Source organism: Hibiscus syriacus, unplaced genomic scaffold (assembly GCF_006381635.1).
Source record: "Hibiscus syriacus cultivar Baekdansim isolate YM2019G1 unplaced genomic scaffold, ASM638163v2 tig00117026_pilon, whole genome shotgun sequence".
Classification (NCBI taxonomy): Eukaryota; Viridiplantae; Streptophyta; class Magnoliopsida; order Malvales; family Malvaceae; genus Hibiscus; species Hibiscus syriacus.
Genome location: NW_024063529.1, coordinates 472534 through 495250, shown reverse-complemented (window position 1 = coordinate 495250; position 22717 = coordinate 472534). Strand labels below are relative to the sequence as shown.

The 22717-nt window shown below is 31.0% G+C and overlaps 1 protein-coding gene and 1 pseudogene across 1 annotated transcript; one reads left to right on the top strand and one right to left on the bottom strand.

Moving 5' to 3' along the window:
• Positions 1–10903: 10903 nt before the first annotated feature.
• Positions 10904–11633, top strand: LOC120196096 (ethylene-responsive transcription factor ERF003-like). Its single transcript, XM_039197975.1, has 2 exons — positions 10904–11017; positions 11108–11633. The coding sequence occupies exons 1-2, from the start codon at positions 10935–10937 to the stop codon at positions 11562–11564; spliced, it is 540 nt and encodes a 179-aa protein (XP_039053906.1). The 5' UTR covers positions 10904–10934; the 3' UTR covers positions 11565–11633.
• A 4537-nt stretch (positions 11634–16170) lies between these two features.
• LOC120196031 lies at positions 16171–22248 on the bottom strand (annotated as a pseudogene).
• Positions 22249–22717: the final 469 nt, after the last annotated feature.

The window sequence follows — 22717 nt, the reverse complement described above, 5'->3', positions numbered from 1 at the left end:
AGCAGCATCAAAAGCACGCGATGCATCCTGCGCAGCTGTTTTTTTCAAATGCTTACATGCAGTAGGCCCAAGCTCAACACTCACCAGGTACAACAGCTCCAAGTGGGTACTTTCTTCAAAGACACCGTAATGAGCAACAACAAGCACAGCCTCCGGGATCATCAACAAATTCAACGTCCATGTTGTCGTTATGTTCTCCAGTTACTCTTGCCAACATCGGTACCACTGATCCTGCAAAGCAGACCCATCATTTTACAGGTGTAGGATGTGATTGTTACAGGGCCCCTAAAATCAGAGGCCTCACACTTTAAAAAAATGCTAATAAAAATTTACTTCCTAATAAAATTTGCTATCATTCCTTTATTAATTTTCAATATATGATTTTAAAAAGAATCTTTTAGTTTTTTCTTTTATTATCTCAATAAGAATTGTAATCATTTCTTCCTAAAATACCCTACAATAAATGAATTATAATAATTTCTTCATAAAAAAAACCTACACTAAAATCATAATTTCTAACCGAAAAAATATTTTAGGAGTCTCATTTTATAATTTTGTTTTATTATAAAATAGTTTAAGGGACTCATTTAAAAAAGTAGCACAATGTTTCCGCATCTTTTAGGACGGGCCTGCCGCAAAGGCAGCAGTAGCTGCAGACAATATGAAGGGAGGTGGATAACACCACGGGACTAAACCATGCTGCTCAATTTGTTACTACACAGTCATCTGGAAAGCCATATCAGCTTGTTCCAGGTTTGTCGTATGAAGAAGAAGAAGAACCAGCTTGTTCCAGGTTTGTCGTATGAAGAAGAAGAAGAAGAGTTAATGGGAGGTAACGTGCCACGTCAGATAAAAGTAACAGGAGATAACGCCAGGGATCTTACTAAAAACGAAATAAAAATTCAGTGATTGTATTGAAAGTTTTAAAAGTTAAGGGACAAAAATACAAGTGTCCTAAAAGTTCGGTGGCTATTTATGTAGTTTACCTTAGAAGATAAATATTGAATATCAACATTAGGAGATAGTATAAATTTATACGGTTTTTACAAGTTAATAACTCATTTCATATAATTTTTGACACATTTGTATATTTTGTTATGTTCACTTTACTATCCGTGCGCTGATATATTTTACTCAATACTTTTTATATCATTTTACCGCTGACTCCCTCGCAAAACAGCAAACCAATTCTGATGGCCTACTACACGGCTTCCAGAAGCAGAGATCGTAGATCTCTGATGTAAAGGCCTTGCCTCCTCTTCACTTAAAAATGTGTAACAATATATTTTAGAATTATTAGTAGTAGAGTCGAAAAAAATTCTAAAGTAGGATTAAATGATTGTCTTGTATTTTAATATAAGTTTTTTAAATAATCAAAGCAAACACATGCCAATCATCTAATCATGTTTGTGTAATCTTTTTAACTCCACTGATAATAAATAACCTTATCGTTTTTTAAGGATAGATGAAAGACCTTTAGGGTGAGTTAATCCCTAAATTGTTACATCCTGCAACGACATTGCTTGATGGAGGTTCATTCAGTATCCCGTTTAAAGTCAAATTAAGACACTCAACCCCCTTTCTTTCGAAATAACTCATCAAGTGTCTCCGGTATTTAAAAAAATATCTTTCTTTGAATATTCTGATTTTTAGTAATTATATTTTGGTCACAGAATCATACCTCTTTTTCCTCCGAGCATTAGCTCTCCTAATTTCCCAAGTTAGCAATCAACTCCTTTACGTCGATTGAAGCTTCAGAATATTCTGAGTTTGAATAGTTATATTTCGATCAATTTTTGTTTAAGTTAAATGATATCTTTCTTTTTACAGGTTTCAGTTGCGATACTTTGTTCCTTTCCTTGTTTTGGATAAATTCTCCAGGTTGATTCTCCCTCTTTTTTCTTTCTTCTTTTAGTTTTGCTTGGATGTAACAATTAAAAAGTGATCTTTTTAATTATTGTGACAATTACAAATGAGTAGTTTTTTATTCTATATATATACATTACTTTTTTGTCAATTACATATTATATCGATTGAGTTTGAATTCAATTGATATTTCTTAGAGTTAGAGATTATAAATTTAAATACATATATGGGTAATTATCTATATTTGAATTTCTAACTTCGTCAAAAACCGATAAACTTAATTTAATCTCGATCAATCTTATAACTTTTTATTTTTTATTTCGATCTGTCCCGAACAAAATCCAACGTGACTACTAAAATTATGAACTTCGACAACAATATAAAAAGGGCAATATATGGTCAAATACTGTAGCTGATAGTCATGGCATTAAAGACAAAGGAAGACGATGAGGGCGACTTGGGGATGGGAACGGGGCTTGAAAGTAACATGAAACGTGGGTGTCTCTGTTTTTGCCTAACAAAATGGCATATGGGTTGTTTTCCCTAAGCATAGTAAATATGACGTGAGCCACGTTTCAAATAAACCCCTCTTAAATAAATTATTATCCGTGTTTATAAGATATCATGCATTCATAATTTTATTTATTTATTGATGATTTATATACATTATATAGATATAACTGTTTGAATATGTATCTTTAAAATAGATTAATATTCTCTTTTACCGCTGAGGTGTTTACAAACACAGTTGCTCAAACCCAAAACTTTTAGTAAGAATAACATTCTCTTTTACTACTCAGACCACTTGATGAGTTTACATTCATTTAATAAATTTTTAATACAAATTCACTAATTTTATTTAAAATAGAAAATATACAAAATTATAATAAAGATTTACAAGTATAATTGTAAACCTAAAATATAATTATGACATTTTCCTATTACCATTGAGACAAAAACTAGCCACTTAGATCACATAAGGACCAAAGAATATAAAGGTTAAAAAACCTAACCAAAAAGCTCGAACAAAATAAAGATACGGGCAAATCTGGATGCATTGACAAACGAACTAAAAAATGGGACGAAGCTACTGAAAGACCACCGACAAATCGCAAATCAGAGTCGAGCGACGTGAGAAAATTATCCACGAATGCAAAACGTGTATCCAAATCAATCTGAGGGTCCAAAATAAGGAAGGTCAACATAATAAATAAACATCATCTTGATCAGTCGTAGAAATGTCAAATCCAACCATGAGAAAAAAAGATAAACGAAAACAATGGCAAAAAATTCGAAAACTACCAAAAGACATAGATGAACGTGCCACAAAGACAGAGATAAATGTGCCACAAATATAAAATTATTCCTATTGAAAAACTAAAAAATAAACAAAGAAAAAAGACAACTGGTGGTTAGCAACCAATATCAAAACTGGTGTCGCAGTCGGCAAAACAAAATCAAAGAAGAAAAAAATTGATTTTGTACCACCCTAGATCGGTACAACACACAATCGACCGATGTAGGATACCACATATAACCACCAAAGTGGCTAACCAAATTTAAATTTACTTTCTCATGCTATAAAATGATCATTATAATCAACCATAAAATAAATTGAAATATAATAAAATCTTTTTACTGAGGAGCTCCAAAATAAAATATTTACATTTCAAAAATATTATAGAACAACTCTTAATAAATTTATGACTTAACTGATACAACATGGTTTATAAAGTATACATACCCTTTAAAAATTGTTGAAACATACTCTGAATCTGCACTGAGTCTAGACTTTGGTCTATCTACTGCTTCCCAACTAATTGATCTACTAACCTGCCCACGAAAACATATGTTCTACTATCTGACGGCTAAAACATATTAATTGTAATTCACTGAAAGGCTTTAAACATTCAAGTCTACTAGTATAAGGTCTATTGTTATCTGTTATACTAGCCCACTCCTTGAGTGTTGGACCTTGTGCCCAAGCTAGTCTGTCTTAAAATTGCTTTAGTGAGTGTTCTCGAACATTCACTCTCTAAGCTACGGTAGAATCATGGTGCGACTGAGAGTTCTACATCTCGGGGCTCACATACTCCTCTAGTCTACCCTGGATATGGCCCCCGAAATTCTCTTCATCAAAAACCATATCATTGACTAACCCACCCTTTCTTCTAAAGAGTGTTAAGGCATCGACAAACATAGTTAGTCAGAAGGGCCTTATCCCTACCTAAGGATATCCAGAATGAATCTATATTGTCAACTTTTCTAGCTTTTCTAAAGGAACTCGGGTGTCCTAGTCATTTTCTAGAGCATTCAAACAAGGCTAGTTTTATTTCTCCTAACTATAACTTGTTTCTACGTTTGAAAATAACATTAATGTTCTCACTTGTATTCTTATATGAAGAATTACTAAAGTGTTGGGGTACCTCGAGTCTAAAACTCTAAACAACTGCCTTTACTGCTCAAAATAGACTGGAAGTATCGATACTGTCCCTGGAATATCCATACTCCTGCTAAAATTTTGATACTTTATATAAGTACCAATACTTTTTAGCCCTTTGTTCTAGCAAGTTTTGATACTTGCTGGGGAGTTTTAAAACTATTCTTAAAGTATCGATACTCTTACAAGAGTATCGATATTCCTACCCAGAAAACACATATTTTGCTTGGAATGATAAACAAGTATCGATACTCCACCTGCAAAAAAACACATTTTCACTCGAAATCTCCTATTCATTTAACCCAAAGACCTTAGTGAGGTCCCCAAACGTTCTTAAAGTCTTATGTGATTAAAGAGAAGCATGAATAAAGCTTTATACCATGCTTATAACACATCTTAACTTTCTACCATGGAAATTGTTAAACATGCTTTAAACTTAACTTTCTAACACATCTTAACTTTTCATGATCGACAATTGGTATGAGAAAGTTATAAGTGTGTTACCTTACTGCCTTGGCTGCTAAAACACCTCTTGAATCAACTAGGATTCACCCTGTGTAACACCCCTAACCCGTGCCCGACCCAGATACGAATCCAAGGTGTCACATTGACTTTTCAAAACATATGTAATTAACAAATAAGAACAAATTTAAAATTCTTGATCAAGATAAAAAGGTATATAAACCTTAACTTAAATAATATAATCATTTCACATTCATATTTACACAAAAGCTTGATAGTTTACATAAATACAAAATATATGATTTTACAAAATTGATTAGAGCATTTCAAATTAAACGTATAATACATGCCAACAGTTTAAAAAATTAACACAAAAACCTACATTTAATTTGTCTTGATATGATCTTAACGGTATGCTATCCTCGACAATTAAGTTTTCTGCTTTCTTCAAACCTACGCATGAGAAAATCACACTCTAAGTCTATGACTTAGTGAGGCAAATACTAAGAGTGCTAACTTAATAAACGAAATATTTATTGGTTTTTATCGAAACATTTTATAAAGTATTTCAACTTATTTTCCATATAAAAAAGGTATACTTATAAATATTATTCACTTTGCGTATCTTTGTTCCAAATGCCCAAGGTATACTACTGAGAACGCTAGGTATTTGAGTACATTGAGGTTGTGCACTAATGTGACACCACAACTCGTAATTTGCACCAAAGTGCCACATAATTGTCCCAAAAAACCACATAGGTTTGCACCGAAGTGCCACATATTTGTCCCGAAGGACCACATAAAACCCTCGACTCTTTTCATGCCAACTATACATCTAATCCTCATACATATACTTTGGGTTTTTAATCATATAATTATGTTCAATCATTATTCGAAGTGTCTCTTACTCACATAGTTACTTTCACATAGAGTCTTTTCACATACACTTTGTAACATCCTTAATACTGGGTTAGTGACCAAATTGTAATATTTCAGAATTTGGTGATTAAAGTGGAATAGTTGAAAAGTTCAGTGATTTATTTGAAAATATTACCTTGAAGATGTTAGTAATTGTAAAAGGTATTAAAGGGAAAAAGGGTCATTTGACCAAGAGATGAATAAAATAATGATATATATATATATATATATATATATATATATATATATATATATAGATAAGGATGAGAGATTTTTCCAGAAATCTCTTCTCTCTTTTTCTTCTTCATCTTCTTCTTCCTCCCATAAAGCTCCAAGGCAAAGATATAGAATGAAAGCTTGTTCCGGAACAAACTAAGGATTATGATTGATTCGAAGCAAACGAGGCTCAGGTGAGTACATACAAGTTAGTTTATGATGTTTAATGGAAATAAGACTTGCGACGAGTCTATTTTCTATATTAGAATGTATGAATTTATGATCATATGTATATGTTTGATTTGAGTATATATGATATAAATTACAGTAGGTGTTAAATGATTTGTGTGAATACATGTAGTGTGATCAGTTATAGGATCTAATATGAATGATCTATATGATTGCATGGAAAGTGAAATAAGTTATATGATGGATGACCATACATGTTACAGGGTATAGGTGATTAATTATGAGAATCAGTATAATATATTTATGACTACATGAGATGGGTGATGAGTTAAATAAGACCAGACTATGGAGTAATATGAGAATATTTAAGAGAATAATATATAAATCAGAAGATAATAAATTAAGAGACTTTATGAAAATGGTATATATATATAAATTAGGGGGACATGAGCATAACGATGATACGAACCTATAGGATAAACACTATAGGAAAAAGTGATATGCTTAAAAGAGAACTATGATATAGAAGTTATAAAATGAAGAACTATAAAACCTTATGAGAAGGTTATAGGAGCTATATGGAACTAAATTAAATGAATAGAATAATTCATAATTAAATAACGTGAGATAAGTGATAAGGGTTATATGTTATTGTACATGTTAGTATAATAAATCATGTAAGCTGATACAAAGGGAAAATGAGATAAAGATAAATAGCTTTTACCTATAGGATTGATATAAGATTAAATGCCGGTGTGATAACATGTACAAGGGAACTAAGCTCTATGATATGGATCCATGTGAGTATAAGTAACGTGATTGCATAAACTATATATATATTTTTATGATTTGGTATATGCCATTTGATTCCTGGGTATACATGTAGATAATATATGTGGATATAAGCTATGCAAAAGTGATCTATGTGACTAGATGTATATGAAATCTAAGTGATATGACTTATAGGTATTTCTATTATAATGTTACATGATATGTATGTATGTTAAATGAATTATGTGATGGTATAAGAAATGATATGAATTATATAGGCAAAAACATGTATATGTTATGAGATAAGATATATGACTATGAGTTATGTGAAAAGCTATGTGATACGTGATATGTGAAAGTGAATTACATGTTTATGTGAATATTTGAAATGAAATAAATGATAATGCCCATGTTATGTGTCATGAGAGCTAGGGGTATAGTTGGCATTGGAACATTTATGAGGTCTTTGAGACACATACTTGGTCCTTGGTATATATATATATATGATTCTTAAGGAATTTCTATGTGGTCCTTATGGACATTATATGGCACTACGGTGCATTTCTACGCGGCACTTCGGTGCAATTCTACGTGGCACTACGGTGCATTTCTATGCGGCACTTCGGTACATTTATACGAGCTGTGGTGACAGTATTAGTGCACAACCTCTATAGACTCATATATCTATAGTTCTCACAAGTGTACTATGGGCTAATCAAAGAGATAACATGAATACAATATATATATATAATGTATGTGCTTTTGGTTACAGGGATTATGATTTATGGGTGTTTCTTGGTGAAATGATATATGTGTGATATGATATACATAAATGATAAGTACAAGATCAGGTGATAAATAATTGGATGATAATGATAGAAATAGTTATAATAATATATATGATAATGCTAAGAAAGTAGATGATGATATATGTACATGAGTGTATTTGTTATATAAAAAGGTGTGTGATTTTGTATGATAAGTTAGTATTAAATGTTCATGTGGTTTCTTATATGGAATATTTTATGATTTATATTATATGTTTTATTTGCCTCACTATGTCATCGACTTAGTGTGTGATTGTTTCACACGTAGGTTCGAGAAGAATATAGAGAGCATTGGGGAGCAAGACAGGTTAGTATCTCCTTTACAAAGTTCAGATCATAAAATATATGTATTTGGCATGTAAATAAAAATTTGAATTCGATATACTCGAATTGGTTTTTGTAAAATCATATGATACTAATTTATGTAAATTAGTCAATTGTATTTAGTAAAAGTTTTAAAATTATTCACTATTTTGTTCAAGTAAAGGTTTTGAAAAGTCAATGTGACATCTCGGACTCGTAGCCGGGTCAGGTACGGGTTAGGGGTGTTACACACTTGTTCAAAGTTCACATTTCCATAATCATATGATCATAAAACATAGCTTATATAAATATAAATTGAATAAAACATAGCAATATAACATAAAATAAATTGTAAAGTTTTCGATCGAAAACACTGAGGTTGGCTTATCGTAAGCCTTCCTCAATTCTGTTACAAAACAAGAAGTTGCACTCACCTTTATCTCACTGAAGTTCTAAGCAAAATCCTTAACTCTTTCGAATTGGTACTTAATATGTCGAGCTGACCGGAAGTTGATTACGTTCAATCACTACACAAAACAATCAAAAATCAATATCGTTCTTCAAATCGCTTATATCCAATCAGAATAACTTATAATGAGAGAAACCCTAACTTTTCGTTCATGCCTAGAAGTATCGGTACTACCTCTCCAGTACCGATACTTCCCTTCAAGGGTATCGATACCTCATTAAGGTACCGATATCATTCTGGCATTCTGAAATTGCATCTTAAAAATGGTATCGATACTCTCCCCCTGGTATCAATACTACCAACTCAGTATCGATACTCTCTTCAACTGGTATCAATACTACCTTTAAGAAATACAAAGATTTAACCCTTGAAGTATCGATATTGTTCTAACGGTACCGATACTCGAAGCCCATAATGGCTATTTTAACTTAAAAAATAACCCAAAAACATTCTAAATCTCTTATATTCATCACACCTTAAGCCTTTAAACTCACTCTTATACTTATAAACCAACTTGTCCTCATTTACTACTCCCTAACATACAAAATCTCACTAAAACACTTACATCTAAAAAATCATATCATGTTTTCAACCAAGCTCTTAATCATTTCTGATACTCCTAACCCTTTAATTAGTTCATTGACAAGTCAAATATCTCATTAAAACTTCAAAAACTACTCAATATCAAAATTTCATTTCAAAACCCATTTTACAAATTCCTTTCAAATTCACTTATCTTGTTGTTATACTCCTCTATAAGTCTTCCTTAAGGATATATAACACCCAAGCTTTCATTAACAAACCAAAAATTGAAGAACCCAACAACTTTTAAAAGAACTTACCTTTGATGGAGATAACGGAAAGAGAAAGAATGAGAGAAATATAAGCTTCCAGAACCCTTTTTATCCAATAACTTATGTTAAATATCTCTCCCTAAATGAATTTTTAATTCACTCCATCAAAAGACTACTTTGCCCTTTATATCTTCCATCTTTACTAAAAAAAACCTAAATAAAATTTCCAAAATTAATCCTTAAACTTTTCAACTTAATACAATTTAACTATTAACTTTCCTTTCTTACTTTTTTGGTCATCAACCTGATGTTTGGGATGTTACACCCTGTCTTCAAGAAAAACTCATTTTGAAAACTGATTCTAAAACTTACAAAAATATAGCTTAAAACAAAACTTGAAAGATGGAGAGAAACATTATTACCTTGGCTACAACAAACTAAGCTTGAATCCTTAAAACTTCACTTAAAAAAGAAAGAAGAAAATAGAAAATGAAGAAGAAGAAGAGATGAGTGTTTGGTGAGAAAATGGTGGGGTGGTTCACGTAAAACATGATATAAAAAGGGGAGGGTTTTCAGCTTTAAAATATTAAGGGAAAATTATACTATTAGCCCCTCTACTTTCTCTTACATATAACATTAATCATCTATCACCTAATCTTTTGGGCCCAACACAAGCCCACTAACATAAAACTGATTAGTTATTTTATAAGATCCTTTTGGGCTTAACTTTGGGTCTCTAGTTGACCCATACTACTAACTCGAGATTCGGGGTGTTACAGATTTGATCTATAAAAAAAATACACAAATTGTAAAGAGGAAAACCAAGGGAGAGGATGAAGGGAGAGAGCGGCTAGGATTTTTTAGTTTAGTTGGATTCGTTTAATGATTTTAAATCAATATAAAATGAAAGAGTTTATGTAATATAAATAGGTTCTATCTTATAATATAATATTTATATTTAATACGTTTTAGTGGGTAAAATTTATACATAAAAATTATATTTTCTATAATTATTTTGTGGGCCCTATTATTAGGATAGGCATGGTCAGGTTGGATCGGGTTTTTGGTCCAATCGACCCGACCCGAGAACAAAGAGTCCTCCACCCGAGACTCGACCCTACCTGACCAAAACAAGTTTTCACCCGACCCGATATATAACTTAAAAACCTGACATGCCCGAAATAATAAAAATGATTTTTATTCAATAAAAATGATTTAATTGAAAAAAAATAATATATAGAGGGGTATTATTGTAATTATACCTAAATATATAAGGTAAAATTATTTATTTTTTCGGGTCAAGTCGGGTCGAGTATTTTTCACCCTAAACCCGACCCGACCCGAACATCACATTTAAAAAAACGACCCGAAATCAAATTTTTTATAAAAAAATCCGACCCGATCGGGTCTGGTCGGAACTTGTCGGGATCGGGTCTCATGCCCATCCCTACTTATTATTCAGTTTTTTGTTGGTCGTTGATCACCCCCAATCCCCATTCACCAAGGTTCACAGTGCTGCAAAAGACGTATATATATTTATATGAACCTCCTCCATTTAAGCCTTAACTATCTCCCACTTGCTCTGCTCTTCTGATCATATTTTTTGGTATGCCCTTTCTCTCTTAGGCATAGCCACAAACACATTTCCTCCTTAAAATTTTTCCCTGTAAACAACTACCATGGGAAGACCTCGGCAGCGATACCGCGGAGTCCGTCAAAGACATTGGGGATCTTGGGTCTCCGAAATTCGACATCCCGTCCTGTAATTTCCCGTTTCGTATCAAGAAAACGTGTCCAATATGATTGTTATTATTATATATTTCAATGATTGAAACATTTGTTTATTTTGCAGGAAGACTAGGATATGGCTAGGCACATTCGAAACAGCAGAGGATGCCGCAACGGCATATGACGAGGCTGCAAGGCTAATGTGCGGCACAAAAGCTCGAACCAATTTCCCCTACAATCCCAATGATCCTCAATCTTCTTCATCGAAGCTTCTCTCGGCTACCTTAGTAGCCAAGTTACATAAATGTCACATTGCAGCACTTCAGTTGGCTAAAGCAAATGCAGCAAAAGAGCCTTATGCATCACAATGTCACCACCCTTTAACTCTCTGCCCTGGCATTACCGTAGACAATGAGGAAACGGATTACCGACGGCAGCCGGAGAACAAATGGGATGAGGTAGAAAGTCCGGTGGGGAGCAAACAACAGTTGATTCCACTAGAAGATGATGATATAGACCAGATGATAGAGGAGTTGCTTGATTATGGGTCTATTGAACTTTGCTCTGGTAATTCTACTTAAAGGTCTAGTATTTGTAAGCAATTATCCAAATGTTAATGCAGCTTCCTTTTCCTTCAATTTCTCTAGTTCATGTTGTATTATTATTAAGTACTAGGATTGGATTCAGATGCTGCATTTTGCAATTTTAATTAGCATAAAAATATATAGGGATGAATGTAAATGGATAACCGAGATTATAGGGTCGAAATTAATAATATTTTTTGGGTTTGATTATGATTTAAAAGTGAAATCGTGTAGAATTTGGAAAGTGCAAAAAACTGAAGAGGAATCGAAGGTTCAATGCTTCTTTTAAGATGAACCTTTTGTTCCATTTCTTTACATTTCTGTTCCCTGGGGCAATGAATAAAGCATAGTACTTTGCTTGATTATACCTCCCCACTGTGAAAGCAAGCATGTTATGCTTTCAATAAAAGATATTGAAAAAAATAACTTTAGATTTATCTGATCAAATATTATCAAATTGTAAATAAATTCACAAACTTTAAAATAATACGATTAACCCTTCAAAATATCAATATCATATTAGTCAGGTTTTTCTATCTCTCTAGATGTTATTTGCATGTTAAATACTAACTCCTAGAACATTTAAAACATGTGAAACAAAATTTTGAATACGTATGTATTTATTTCATGAAGAATTTGGATTAGACATGTTTTAAAAAAGTAACCTTTCTAAATTTTAACGGTGTTATCTATGTTCTCAATACGTCACATCTAAAATTATGTCTGTGTCAAAATATAGACATATTTAAAATTTGATTCACTTATTTTAAATATATTTTATATCACATTCGGATTGAGATTTAGCGAGGACTTAATTGATTTGATAGTGATTCTTTAGAGACTTAATTAAAACATTTTGAAAGTTGAGGAAAATTTCAATTCTAAATCATTTTTTTATGTCTGCAATTAACCCTTTGCACCATTACAAGTCATTTTGAATAAAATCTAGACAGTGCAAGACAAACAACTAATGTTTTTGAACAGTGTTTTGTCATTTCTTGTCTGAAAAAACAAGTGTGATGGGCGGCCAATGTGAAAGATGCATCGTGATCTCCCTCGCTGAACATTCCCTGTATTTTCCCACTGCTTTTCTCTCTCTCTGTTTTTTTTTAAAATAAAAAATCTAATTGAAATATGAAAGTTTTTTTTCCATATCAATCCATGGCAGATCCTTTGATTTCTTTAAAAGCAACACATTTGAACTCTTTGTAAAAATATATTTTTGAGTTCAAATAAAATTACAAAATTTCATGATTAAGACTAAGGTTTTTTAATATTAAAAGAATTTAATTGGACTATTAATTATTTTTAAGGATGAGATCATACTCTAAATACTTTCTCGGTCTATCTCTGAAATAGCCTCATATATTCAAAAACTTATTCAATTGCTTATACCCTACAAAATATTTGGAGATTAGGCTTAGCTAGCAGCCACCATATTGAGAAATCATTGTTGATTTCATTTTACTCGATCTTAGGGAATTCATTGTATATTAATTAATACCAAACTGTTCACACTTGAGACACATATGGCCTATCAAAATTAAAGTATAATTCCTAAAGAAGTAGAGCATTGTTCTTTTTGGGAAAAAGATCACTTATCATTGTATAAATTTATATATTAATGGATTATATGATATTATATATTAAGAATAAATTATCTGCATTTTTAAATATTCTAATGGAAGAGTTGCTCTCTCTAGAAGTTTAGTGTGTGTGCGCGTTATCAATGGATATAAAAGATCGTGAACATATAACCCCATACTATATTCAAATATGATAAAAATAAAAATTCAAGGTTAAAGATTCAATAAAAATTCAAGGACTAAAATGACTATATCGATCAAGTTAAAAGGCTAAAAAGATTATTCTACCAATATTAAAATTATGCTAATTATAGGGTAAAACACCCGTTTTCTTCTTCGCTTTATCTTTCTTTTTGTAAGAGTGATTTATCGGTTGTCTGTATGTGAGTGCATGGGAAGTTCGCTCGTGCATGCTTACAATTTCCAACAATTTAGGACCCACATGTCATTATGTTGGAGCTTGGAGGGCTTTATAAATTACAATGTCAAATTTTCTTCACTTGATTTGCTTGTGTGAAAAAGGTTTAAGCTTTGGGATTGCAGAATATCAATCTTGTCATGCAATGATCGGTCAAATAGCTTAAAATATATAATTCTGTCGATTCTCCATATTTATGTCTTAGTACAGATTCTAGTAATGTTTTAGAAAGATATTTTAAGAGGGTAAATTACAAATTTTAACCACTCAACTTTATTTTTACTCTTATTTTTCTCACTAAAGTCTAAAAATTTTCATTTACATTAAATTTTTTATTTACTTGTATTTTGGTCACTTGACCATTAAATAATTAATGGAGTTATTATGACTGGATATTTTTTTAAAAATATATGAAATTGTCTAAAAAACTTTCTTCATTTTTTTTTGAAAAAACCTAGTTTCGATTTTCTTTTGATTTCTTGATGAAGTCTCTTTTTTCAAATCCAATCATTAGGTAGGTGGAGAAAGAGAAAACGAGTTGTATATATTGATTCCATATTGATTAGATGGTGGAAATTATAGATTAGAGTGATTTGGGGTTTTATGAGTTTTGATTTTAGGATTGAGTTTTATGAGTTTTAAAGTGATTTAGGTGAAATATAAAATTGATAGGGGATAGGAGGCAATGCGACGAGTTCATTGATATCTTGAGGGGTTGAAGAAGATGCCAAAGAATGGTCATTGCAGTGTCGACATGATATAAAGATGCAATTGTAAAACTTTCATCTTTAGAGGAAGAGTATAGAATAAAAAAGGGGTAAATAAAATGGATGACACATAGATTTCATGTTGATAAAAAGCATTCGACATCTTGTGTTGCCATGTCACCCTTCCATTATGGTCTAACACCCGAGTGACTAACATAGGAGCAAATTGAAAGTTTAATGAGTAAATTATTTTTTTAATTTAATTATCAAAATAAGAGTGAGAAGAAAGTTGAGTGATTGAAATTTGTAATTTACCCGTTCCAAAATGTTGGTGGCTATAGACCCTAATCTACCCCATGCCGCCATGATTAATCATGTTAGTCATGGGTACTTATTCCGTCTCCCACACTTATGTTTGTGAGTCTAAAAACAATAGTTTTTGTCATCTCCTTTTACCTTAGCTAGCATGCACATTTGAACATCTCATGATGTAATGTTAATGCCTCACTTGATGAAAATATTATTGATTTATTAAAAAAATGATTGCATTTTTTCAATTCCATCATTTTCTCAATTTTAATCATACACAATAAAATGTCATAAATACACGAATAACACATGTCGTATATGTTGATTGATACAGATTTTGAATTACAAAACAGAAATATAATAAAAATTTTAAGAATAAATATAAATTATAATAAAAAAACTAAGAGTGAAACACTTAATTTATACATAATTTTACTCGAATAGAGTTTGATCTTTAAATAATCTTTTATTTATTTCAAGTAATAAAAAATGAAAGATATTGATATCTAATATTGAATGGTGGAAGTTGACCTATGATTATGAAATGAAAAAATCATGAGAGATCAATAGAAGGTAAGGTTAGCCATTTGTTTTTTTGGCATTAAAAATCCTAAAGGGGACATAAAAGTAGCCAAGAATTCATCGTAGCACATGGGATCTCGTGCACAAATCATGAAGGGAGAATATGGGACACTCAGCATGGAAACCCCTAATCATATTTATGTCCATCCCTATGTTTTAACTTTTGATATGCTCATCATTTGATTTAGATACTTTTGAGTTGAGTTAATCACGCAATTTTGTGCTCTACCAATTAAAATTATTTAATTCCCATTTCTTAAAAGAGTTATATTTATGTTATTGAGACAATAATTATAATTATAGTAAAGATTATTATTCGATCTAAATTTATTGAAGGAACACAATGATAAAGTAGAATGTTATTCTTTAAGGATATGTGTTCGAGTAGTTGTTATTGTAAGATGTATAGGTTAAGAAAATTTTAAACATATACTACATTATAATCATCACAGACTATTTAAAAAAATATTATTCGATTCATCTATGGATCTTAGTAAAATAAGTTAGGAATCAAATTGTCTTCAAAATTTAATGAGGTTAGTGTCAAGGACTTTGTTACATTTTACAGTATTAGGAGTCAATTTGACCCCGAAAGAATTCAAGAACCAATCCGATAAAAAATCAAAAGAATTCGTTTATATATATATATATATATATATATATATATATATGTGTGTGTGTGTGTGCGTGTGTGTGTTATTTGTGTTTTTGTTCATTAATTTTCCCCATTCCTTCACGTGCACAAGTTGTTACCCAAACATCAGCTTCGACATGGTTTTTAGCTACATCATATGTATAAAATGAAGACCCAACATTGCTCTCTCAATATATATGCAATCATATACCATCAAAACATAAAATATAATTTATATCTTAATTTCAATATATTCCATCTCACATCCTCTTATATATTATACCAACAGTGACTGCAAATTTAAAACGTAAATAATTAAATATACTTTCACATAATTTTATTATTTATTTATATAAATACTTCGATCGATCTCTTATGATTTTGAAACATACACATTTGAAGGCCAAACATAGTTGCGATATTCAGCTAGAGCCCATAGTGGGAAAACGTTCCTATACAATGCACAGTGCAACATACAGTTCCTCATGAATACTCCAGTCAATCCCTGTCATTTTTCGGTCGATTCGAAAATCACAATATTAATACATACTATTTCTTTCTCTTTTCCATTTCTTGAATTTTTGTTATGGTTTATATATATATAGAGAGAGTTACCTGCTGGGGAAAATCACCGTTTGGCAACTGAGAATTTATCGACAATTTTGCACTTGGATGTAGAGGTGTAGGATCCCTCTCAGCCTATTCAGTACCATATATGTACAGTGATTAAGAAAATTATTCAACAAAGCAATTAATTTTATAATATATATCCATTTTTTTTTTGAATTACAAAATCGTTGTTAACTTGTATGTAAAGCATACCTGGCCACCAATAATCAAACACACAAAGCATGTGCAGTGTTTACCAAATTTGATTCTTTTCCTTCTATGGGTGCATATACCTTCTGTCACCAAGGGAAAAATTATTATAATTACATATATAGTTTCCAAATAAAACTAAACATATTATAAAATAGGGTTAAGTACACAAATGGTCCCCAACTATAGGGTACTATTTTATTAAATCCATCGACTATTAAAAGTTATAAAATGATCATTCGACTATAGAGTGTTGCTTTGTTGAGTCCCTCAACTATTAAAAGTTACAAAATGGTCACCCGACTATTCATTATGTTTCAAACTCGTCATTTTTTGTTAGAAAATTAACTATTTTACTATCATATCTCAGTCTTTATGTTAATGTCCAACTTAGACAACCGTCGATTTTTTTAAAAAATGATGAGTTTGGAACATAATGAATTGTCAGGTGATCATTATGTAACTTTTAATAGTCAAGGGACTTAATAAAGTAATACTCTATAGTCGAGGACTATTTTGTAACTTTTAATAATCGAGAAACTTAACAAAGTAGTACCCTAATGTTGAGGGGCCATTTGTATGCTTTATCCTATAAAATAATGGATGGTTCATATAAGAAATAAATCTCAAATTTATACCTAAACTTCGATATATGTTAAAATTTTTATTTTAGTTCAGTTGTAAGTAAGAGATTTTAATTTTTCGTATTTTAAAACTAATAAATTTAATTATTTTTATGTTGGGAGAATATTATATACTATAAATAGATGTAAAAATTACCTTTCTTGGACAAGAAAGATAGCTCTCTCCCCGACCACCATCTTCTCTGTGTTTTAAGCAAGAAATCAATCCTTTGCGAATAGCCAAACAATTTTTGAAGGTCTTCCCAGCAGCCTTAAGACCTAATAGTGCAAACTATGTGCCATAAAAGAAGCAAATTCCCCAATTTCCATACCTATATATATACATATAAATGAATCTTTTTTTGATAGAAAATATAAATGAATTATATATACATATAATGTTTCGGAGAAGTTTATTAGAAACTATCGAGTAATGTTAGTAATAAAATAGAGTGTTGTTCTCCTTAAAGGTTTCATATTCGAACAGTTACGTCTGTATGATATATGTGTTTTAAATAACATGATTATTTAAATAGGTACTACCTTATAATCACATACTAAAAAAGGAGTTTATTAATTAATTACCAGGAACCATCATGATATTGTATATCTTCAATGAATTTGATAGCTCTTTTGATGCTATTTTCAATCTCTTTTGCTCTATGCCCTGGATATAATTTCTTGAAAAGTAGTGCCTGGATTGAAGATGAAGTGCACTCTACATACCTGGATTTTTACAAATTTTTACCCCTTTTCATTGGGTCAAAATATATAATTCGATTTCTAATTACACGGAATAATTAGTGAAATTAATTCAAGAAAGAAGCTTAGAATCTTACTCATAATCTTCGACTTAGTCCTCAAGAAACTCGACTGGATTAAGCCACTAGAATGAAAATGAATTTATTTAATTGATAAAAGAATGTAGTAATATAACGATTGAAATAGTTATTACCTCCCACCAAAATCCACCTCCTACTGGTTCCCAAGCTGAAAACCCACCATTTTTAGTCTGCAATAATACAACAGGATAGACTATATATCATCCGACCATACGGACTTTGCTGGACATCCTGTCCATGCAAGACTACACATCTTCTATTAACTTTTGGTTAAAAATAGGAATTAGTTGTTAAAGAAAACTCCTTTTAATATTGAACTATTTTTATCATCGAGTAAATTAACCTTAAGACGAAAATTTAAAATTCGTACGTGTGAAACTTTGTAACCCACAACTCTTAATGATCAATGCATGTTACTCACGTGTCATTTTCACATATGCTTAATTACTTCCATGACACATGTCACACTATCAATTTGTGTAACATGAAACATATCACGGGACATATCGTGTCATCTCCTTTTGACATGGCGTATGCCACATGTAGGAATGACATGTTACCAACATTCGTTGATAGGTAGTCAACTAACTGTTTCCGTCCAACAATGACTAGTTTGACCAAAAATTAAAGCTTTGAGGGTTAAAATACTCAAAAAAGAAGAAGACCAAAGTGACAATTTTAACAAATGTTGGGAGGATCAGTTCTGTCATTTAGCCAATATAATAAATATTTGCAAACCTGGATGAACGGGAAAAAAAGAACGAAAGAGCCAAAACTCCGGGGGCATAGGATTGCAGCCAGACCATTCATAAACACCCAAAATCTGTGACAAAAGTAAAACGAAATGTTAAAAGATTAAACTTAAATGTTTAATGGAAGATAAAGAGGAAGAAGACGAACAGAAAGCCAAGTTTTTCCCCAGGAATAAATGGAAGTGACACCCCCACGAACAAGAATCCATTTTCGAGCTCTCTCGGAAGCATTATTAGGCCACCATCAGGCCCTACTCCCAGCAAACGCATAGAAACGTAATTGAGAGCAGTGCAGAACATTGTACTGTGACCCCCTATGTATAATCCCCAACCTCCATCCTCTTTTTGATGGCAGTAACTGTACCGGAGAATCTCTTTGCGATGCTCTTCGGAGAAAATAATGTTAAGATGGCCTGTGATATATATAGAGAGACATGACCAGAGGAGGAAAATAGAACAAAGGGCCAGCATTCTCAGCAGGCCAGTGACCGTGTTTGGATTGTGGAGCTGAAAATAACTGCACACTTCTTTTCACTGCTGCTGTCGTAGCTTCGTATGTTACTTCTTCACCATCTTCTATCTTTGGTTGGGGAATCCTTTGCTTCATCTTCTTCTCTAGTAGAAACTGCTTTCATCAAACATAAATATTAATCAAGAAAAAGTTTATTACGGCCGCATCGCAACGGATTTGGAGGTTATCGTGACATAATATTAGCGAAACACGACAAAGGAACTGCATTACGACTTTTGTGGTATAAAATCGTTAAATAACACCGCAATAGACAAAAAATTACGTCGCAACAACGCCGCAACAAACTTTCAAATTGTCCAAAATATAAAATTACATAGATAAAACACTTGAATATTTTGACTTAACAAGAAATGATGTTAAATATTAACAAACATTTAACTTATGGTGCATCTCTGAATAAATATTAAAGATCGACTATATTTATATACCATTAAACAATAGTTAATATTTTAATACTTTATCGAAAAGAAAATGTATATAACCATTATATATCATTGTTTCATCTACATCAATAACATTTTCTTATTGCATCAATAATAAATATTGAAAGCTACTAACAATATAAAGTTATAAAAAGTAAAATCAATTTCATGCTAGTAAACTCAAATACAATCAAACAATGAATCATAAAAAGATGAGATAACAATTTCATGAATCATTTGCAGATTTATCATCATATACTTTAACTATAATTAAAAAAATTAGTGAATCATTTTGGGATTATCATTTCAACAAATCATATACATATTATTCACCTCAAACTTTATTTATTACTATTTATTGTATCACGTGTTTATTGTCAATTATGCATCTTATAATACACACAATATGCTATTCTTTTTTTACATTAAAATGAGGATGAATCAAAACTAAGACAATGATAAAATTGAAGATGTTTTAGATCTTCTACTTAATTTAGTTTGGTGATGAATTATTACAAATTTATTATATTTATATTTATGTATTTTTTTATTTTGTAAAATGAACTTTTAATGCTAAAATATATGATATTTTTTTTAATATTTGACTGTCTATATGCTATTCATTAAGATTATGGTTGTTATTATCTATTATATAGTATAATAATATTTGTATAGTTTTTAATGAAATTATATATATATAATTAGATTTTTATTTTTAAAATAAATTATATAAAAAGTATATTAATATTAGAATATTAAAATATGAATGTAAAATGTATAAATATAATATTTAGAAATAGTATATTTTTTAGAAATAAACCACGCACGTAACGTAACGTCCGCAACCGTAATTTAATACTATTAGCTCACTCAACTTTTGAATTATTTTTGTGTTGGTCACTCCTCAACTAAATACTTGAAAGACACTATGATCGGTCATCTGACTTTTTAAATTATAAAATCATCACAAAATACATAAATAAGACATATTTCAGATCTCAACAGTGAAAAAGTAGAGAAAAAGAAGACCAGACATATACTCTGATTTCGTGATAATTAGTTAATGGAGATAGAGGGGTTTTTGAGTTTCGCAAACTTTGATTTAGGGTTAAATTTTATAAGTTTTAAAAATATTTTGAAAAAATTAAATCGTGATGGAAAATGAGAAGACAAATTTATTGATGTATTGAGGATTAGAAAAAAACATCAAAGAATGAATATTCCAACGTTACCGTCACGCTTATGTTATAAAAGTTTCAATTTTGGGAAAGAAGATAAAATAATAAAAATAATAGAAAAACATGAGGCGGACGGTCTACACATGATGACCATGTCAGCAAAAGGCAGCTTTCCTTAGTAACAAATAAGTCAATCATTTCGTTGTATCTAATATAACATTCAAGTGATCAAAATAAAAATAATTTATAAATCTAATAATTAAATTAAAAAAATTAAATTTAATGACCAACGTAAATATGATATAGTTGATCTCGAATTTATTCCATGCGTTATATGAAAATCTAGATATGATATACACTGAGCTGGTCTTTCATTTTTGTTGTTCTCTCCGTTGTGTGTCATAATAACTAGAAAACACATCTTATTCAGACACATCTCATTCAATTGATTAGGTTTGATCACTACGTGATATTTATTTTCTTTTTCGAAATTACTATGTAATATTTCTTAGTCTAACGTAAATATGTATATATTTTTTAGTATTGATGGTAGAGAAAGAATTATATTCGGTACCCTAGGTAACTTACACGTTTAGTATTATAACTATCGCTTTTGTTTTGCTTCGGTCACCTAATTATTTTTTTCAAAATCATACCAAATATTATGTTTTGATTTCATTTTGATCACCCGTCGTTAAAAAAATTAACATAACTGCTGACATGACATTTAAAAAAAAAAATCCAATTATGGTGTTATATTATGTTTTGATTGGTGACCAACATGTAACGTTAGGTGTGATTTTGAAACAAAAAAAAATAGTTAGGTGATTAAAACAGAATAAACGTGATAGTTAAGATATTAAATGTGTAATTTACTCTATAATTTTTCTTGAAACAATATCATATAGAACCGACAACTTTAGTGACTGAGATCATCTCACTTTTTATTACTTTCTTCTAGTTTCTTAATTCTAATATCAACCGCCTATTTTCACTAATCTAATAATAATTCAAGGAAGTCGTAAAACTAAATATATATTTGTGTGTGTGGATGCAATAACGGATCATGCCTCGTATGTACAAATATACTAGATCAAACTTTTAAATTGCACCATGTTTTGCAGTAGTGATAATACATGCATTTGCCAGAGGAGGTCAGAACTGTGCTGAACATTGTACCTATTGTTGAAGAAGTTAATGCGAGCTTCTTCAACCGCTGCTCGTTCTTCAGGAGTGCCTGCGTTCGGATCGAACTCCCATGTTTGTCTGTCTTCCATAGTAGTTGTTGGTGCTGTAAATGTAGGGATTAATATTGCCTCCTTCCCCTATCTTAAGCCTCGACTTTAAATTTAGTGCTTCACAGCTGCAGAAGAAGAAATAGGGATACCGTTTGATGAACAAAACCTCCCATTTATCTACACTTTTACGACACCAACTGCTTGCCACGGTGGATATTAAATTAACATTTAAACATTTCTTAAATATACAGAGCCACGATGGATATTGCATGGTAAATTACAGGAATAGAATTCTCCTGGCCCTTTATTGTGCCCAAAAGAGTCCCACCAATAATATTAAAACACGTGGATTGCTTTACTTATAAATTCTATTTTTATTGGTTTACTATTGACGGTTAAATGCCGTTACTTTTGTTTTTTCGTTATTTCTATTTTTCAGGACAAAATTCTATATATTTTTATAATAACTTTCTTTTGAAGTATTATAATAACTTTTTTTTATCAATAA

Coding starts and splice junctions, on each gene's coding strand:
- LOC120196096 (XM_039197975.1), top strand. CDS start 10,935: ATGGGAAGACCTCGGCAGCGATACCGCGGAGTCCGTCAAAGACATTGG. Junction 11,018..11,107: donor GAAATTCGACATCCCGTCCT/GTAATTTCCCGT, acceptor TTTATTTTGCAG/GAAGACTAGGATATGGCTAG.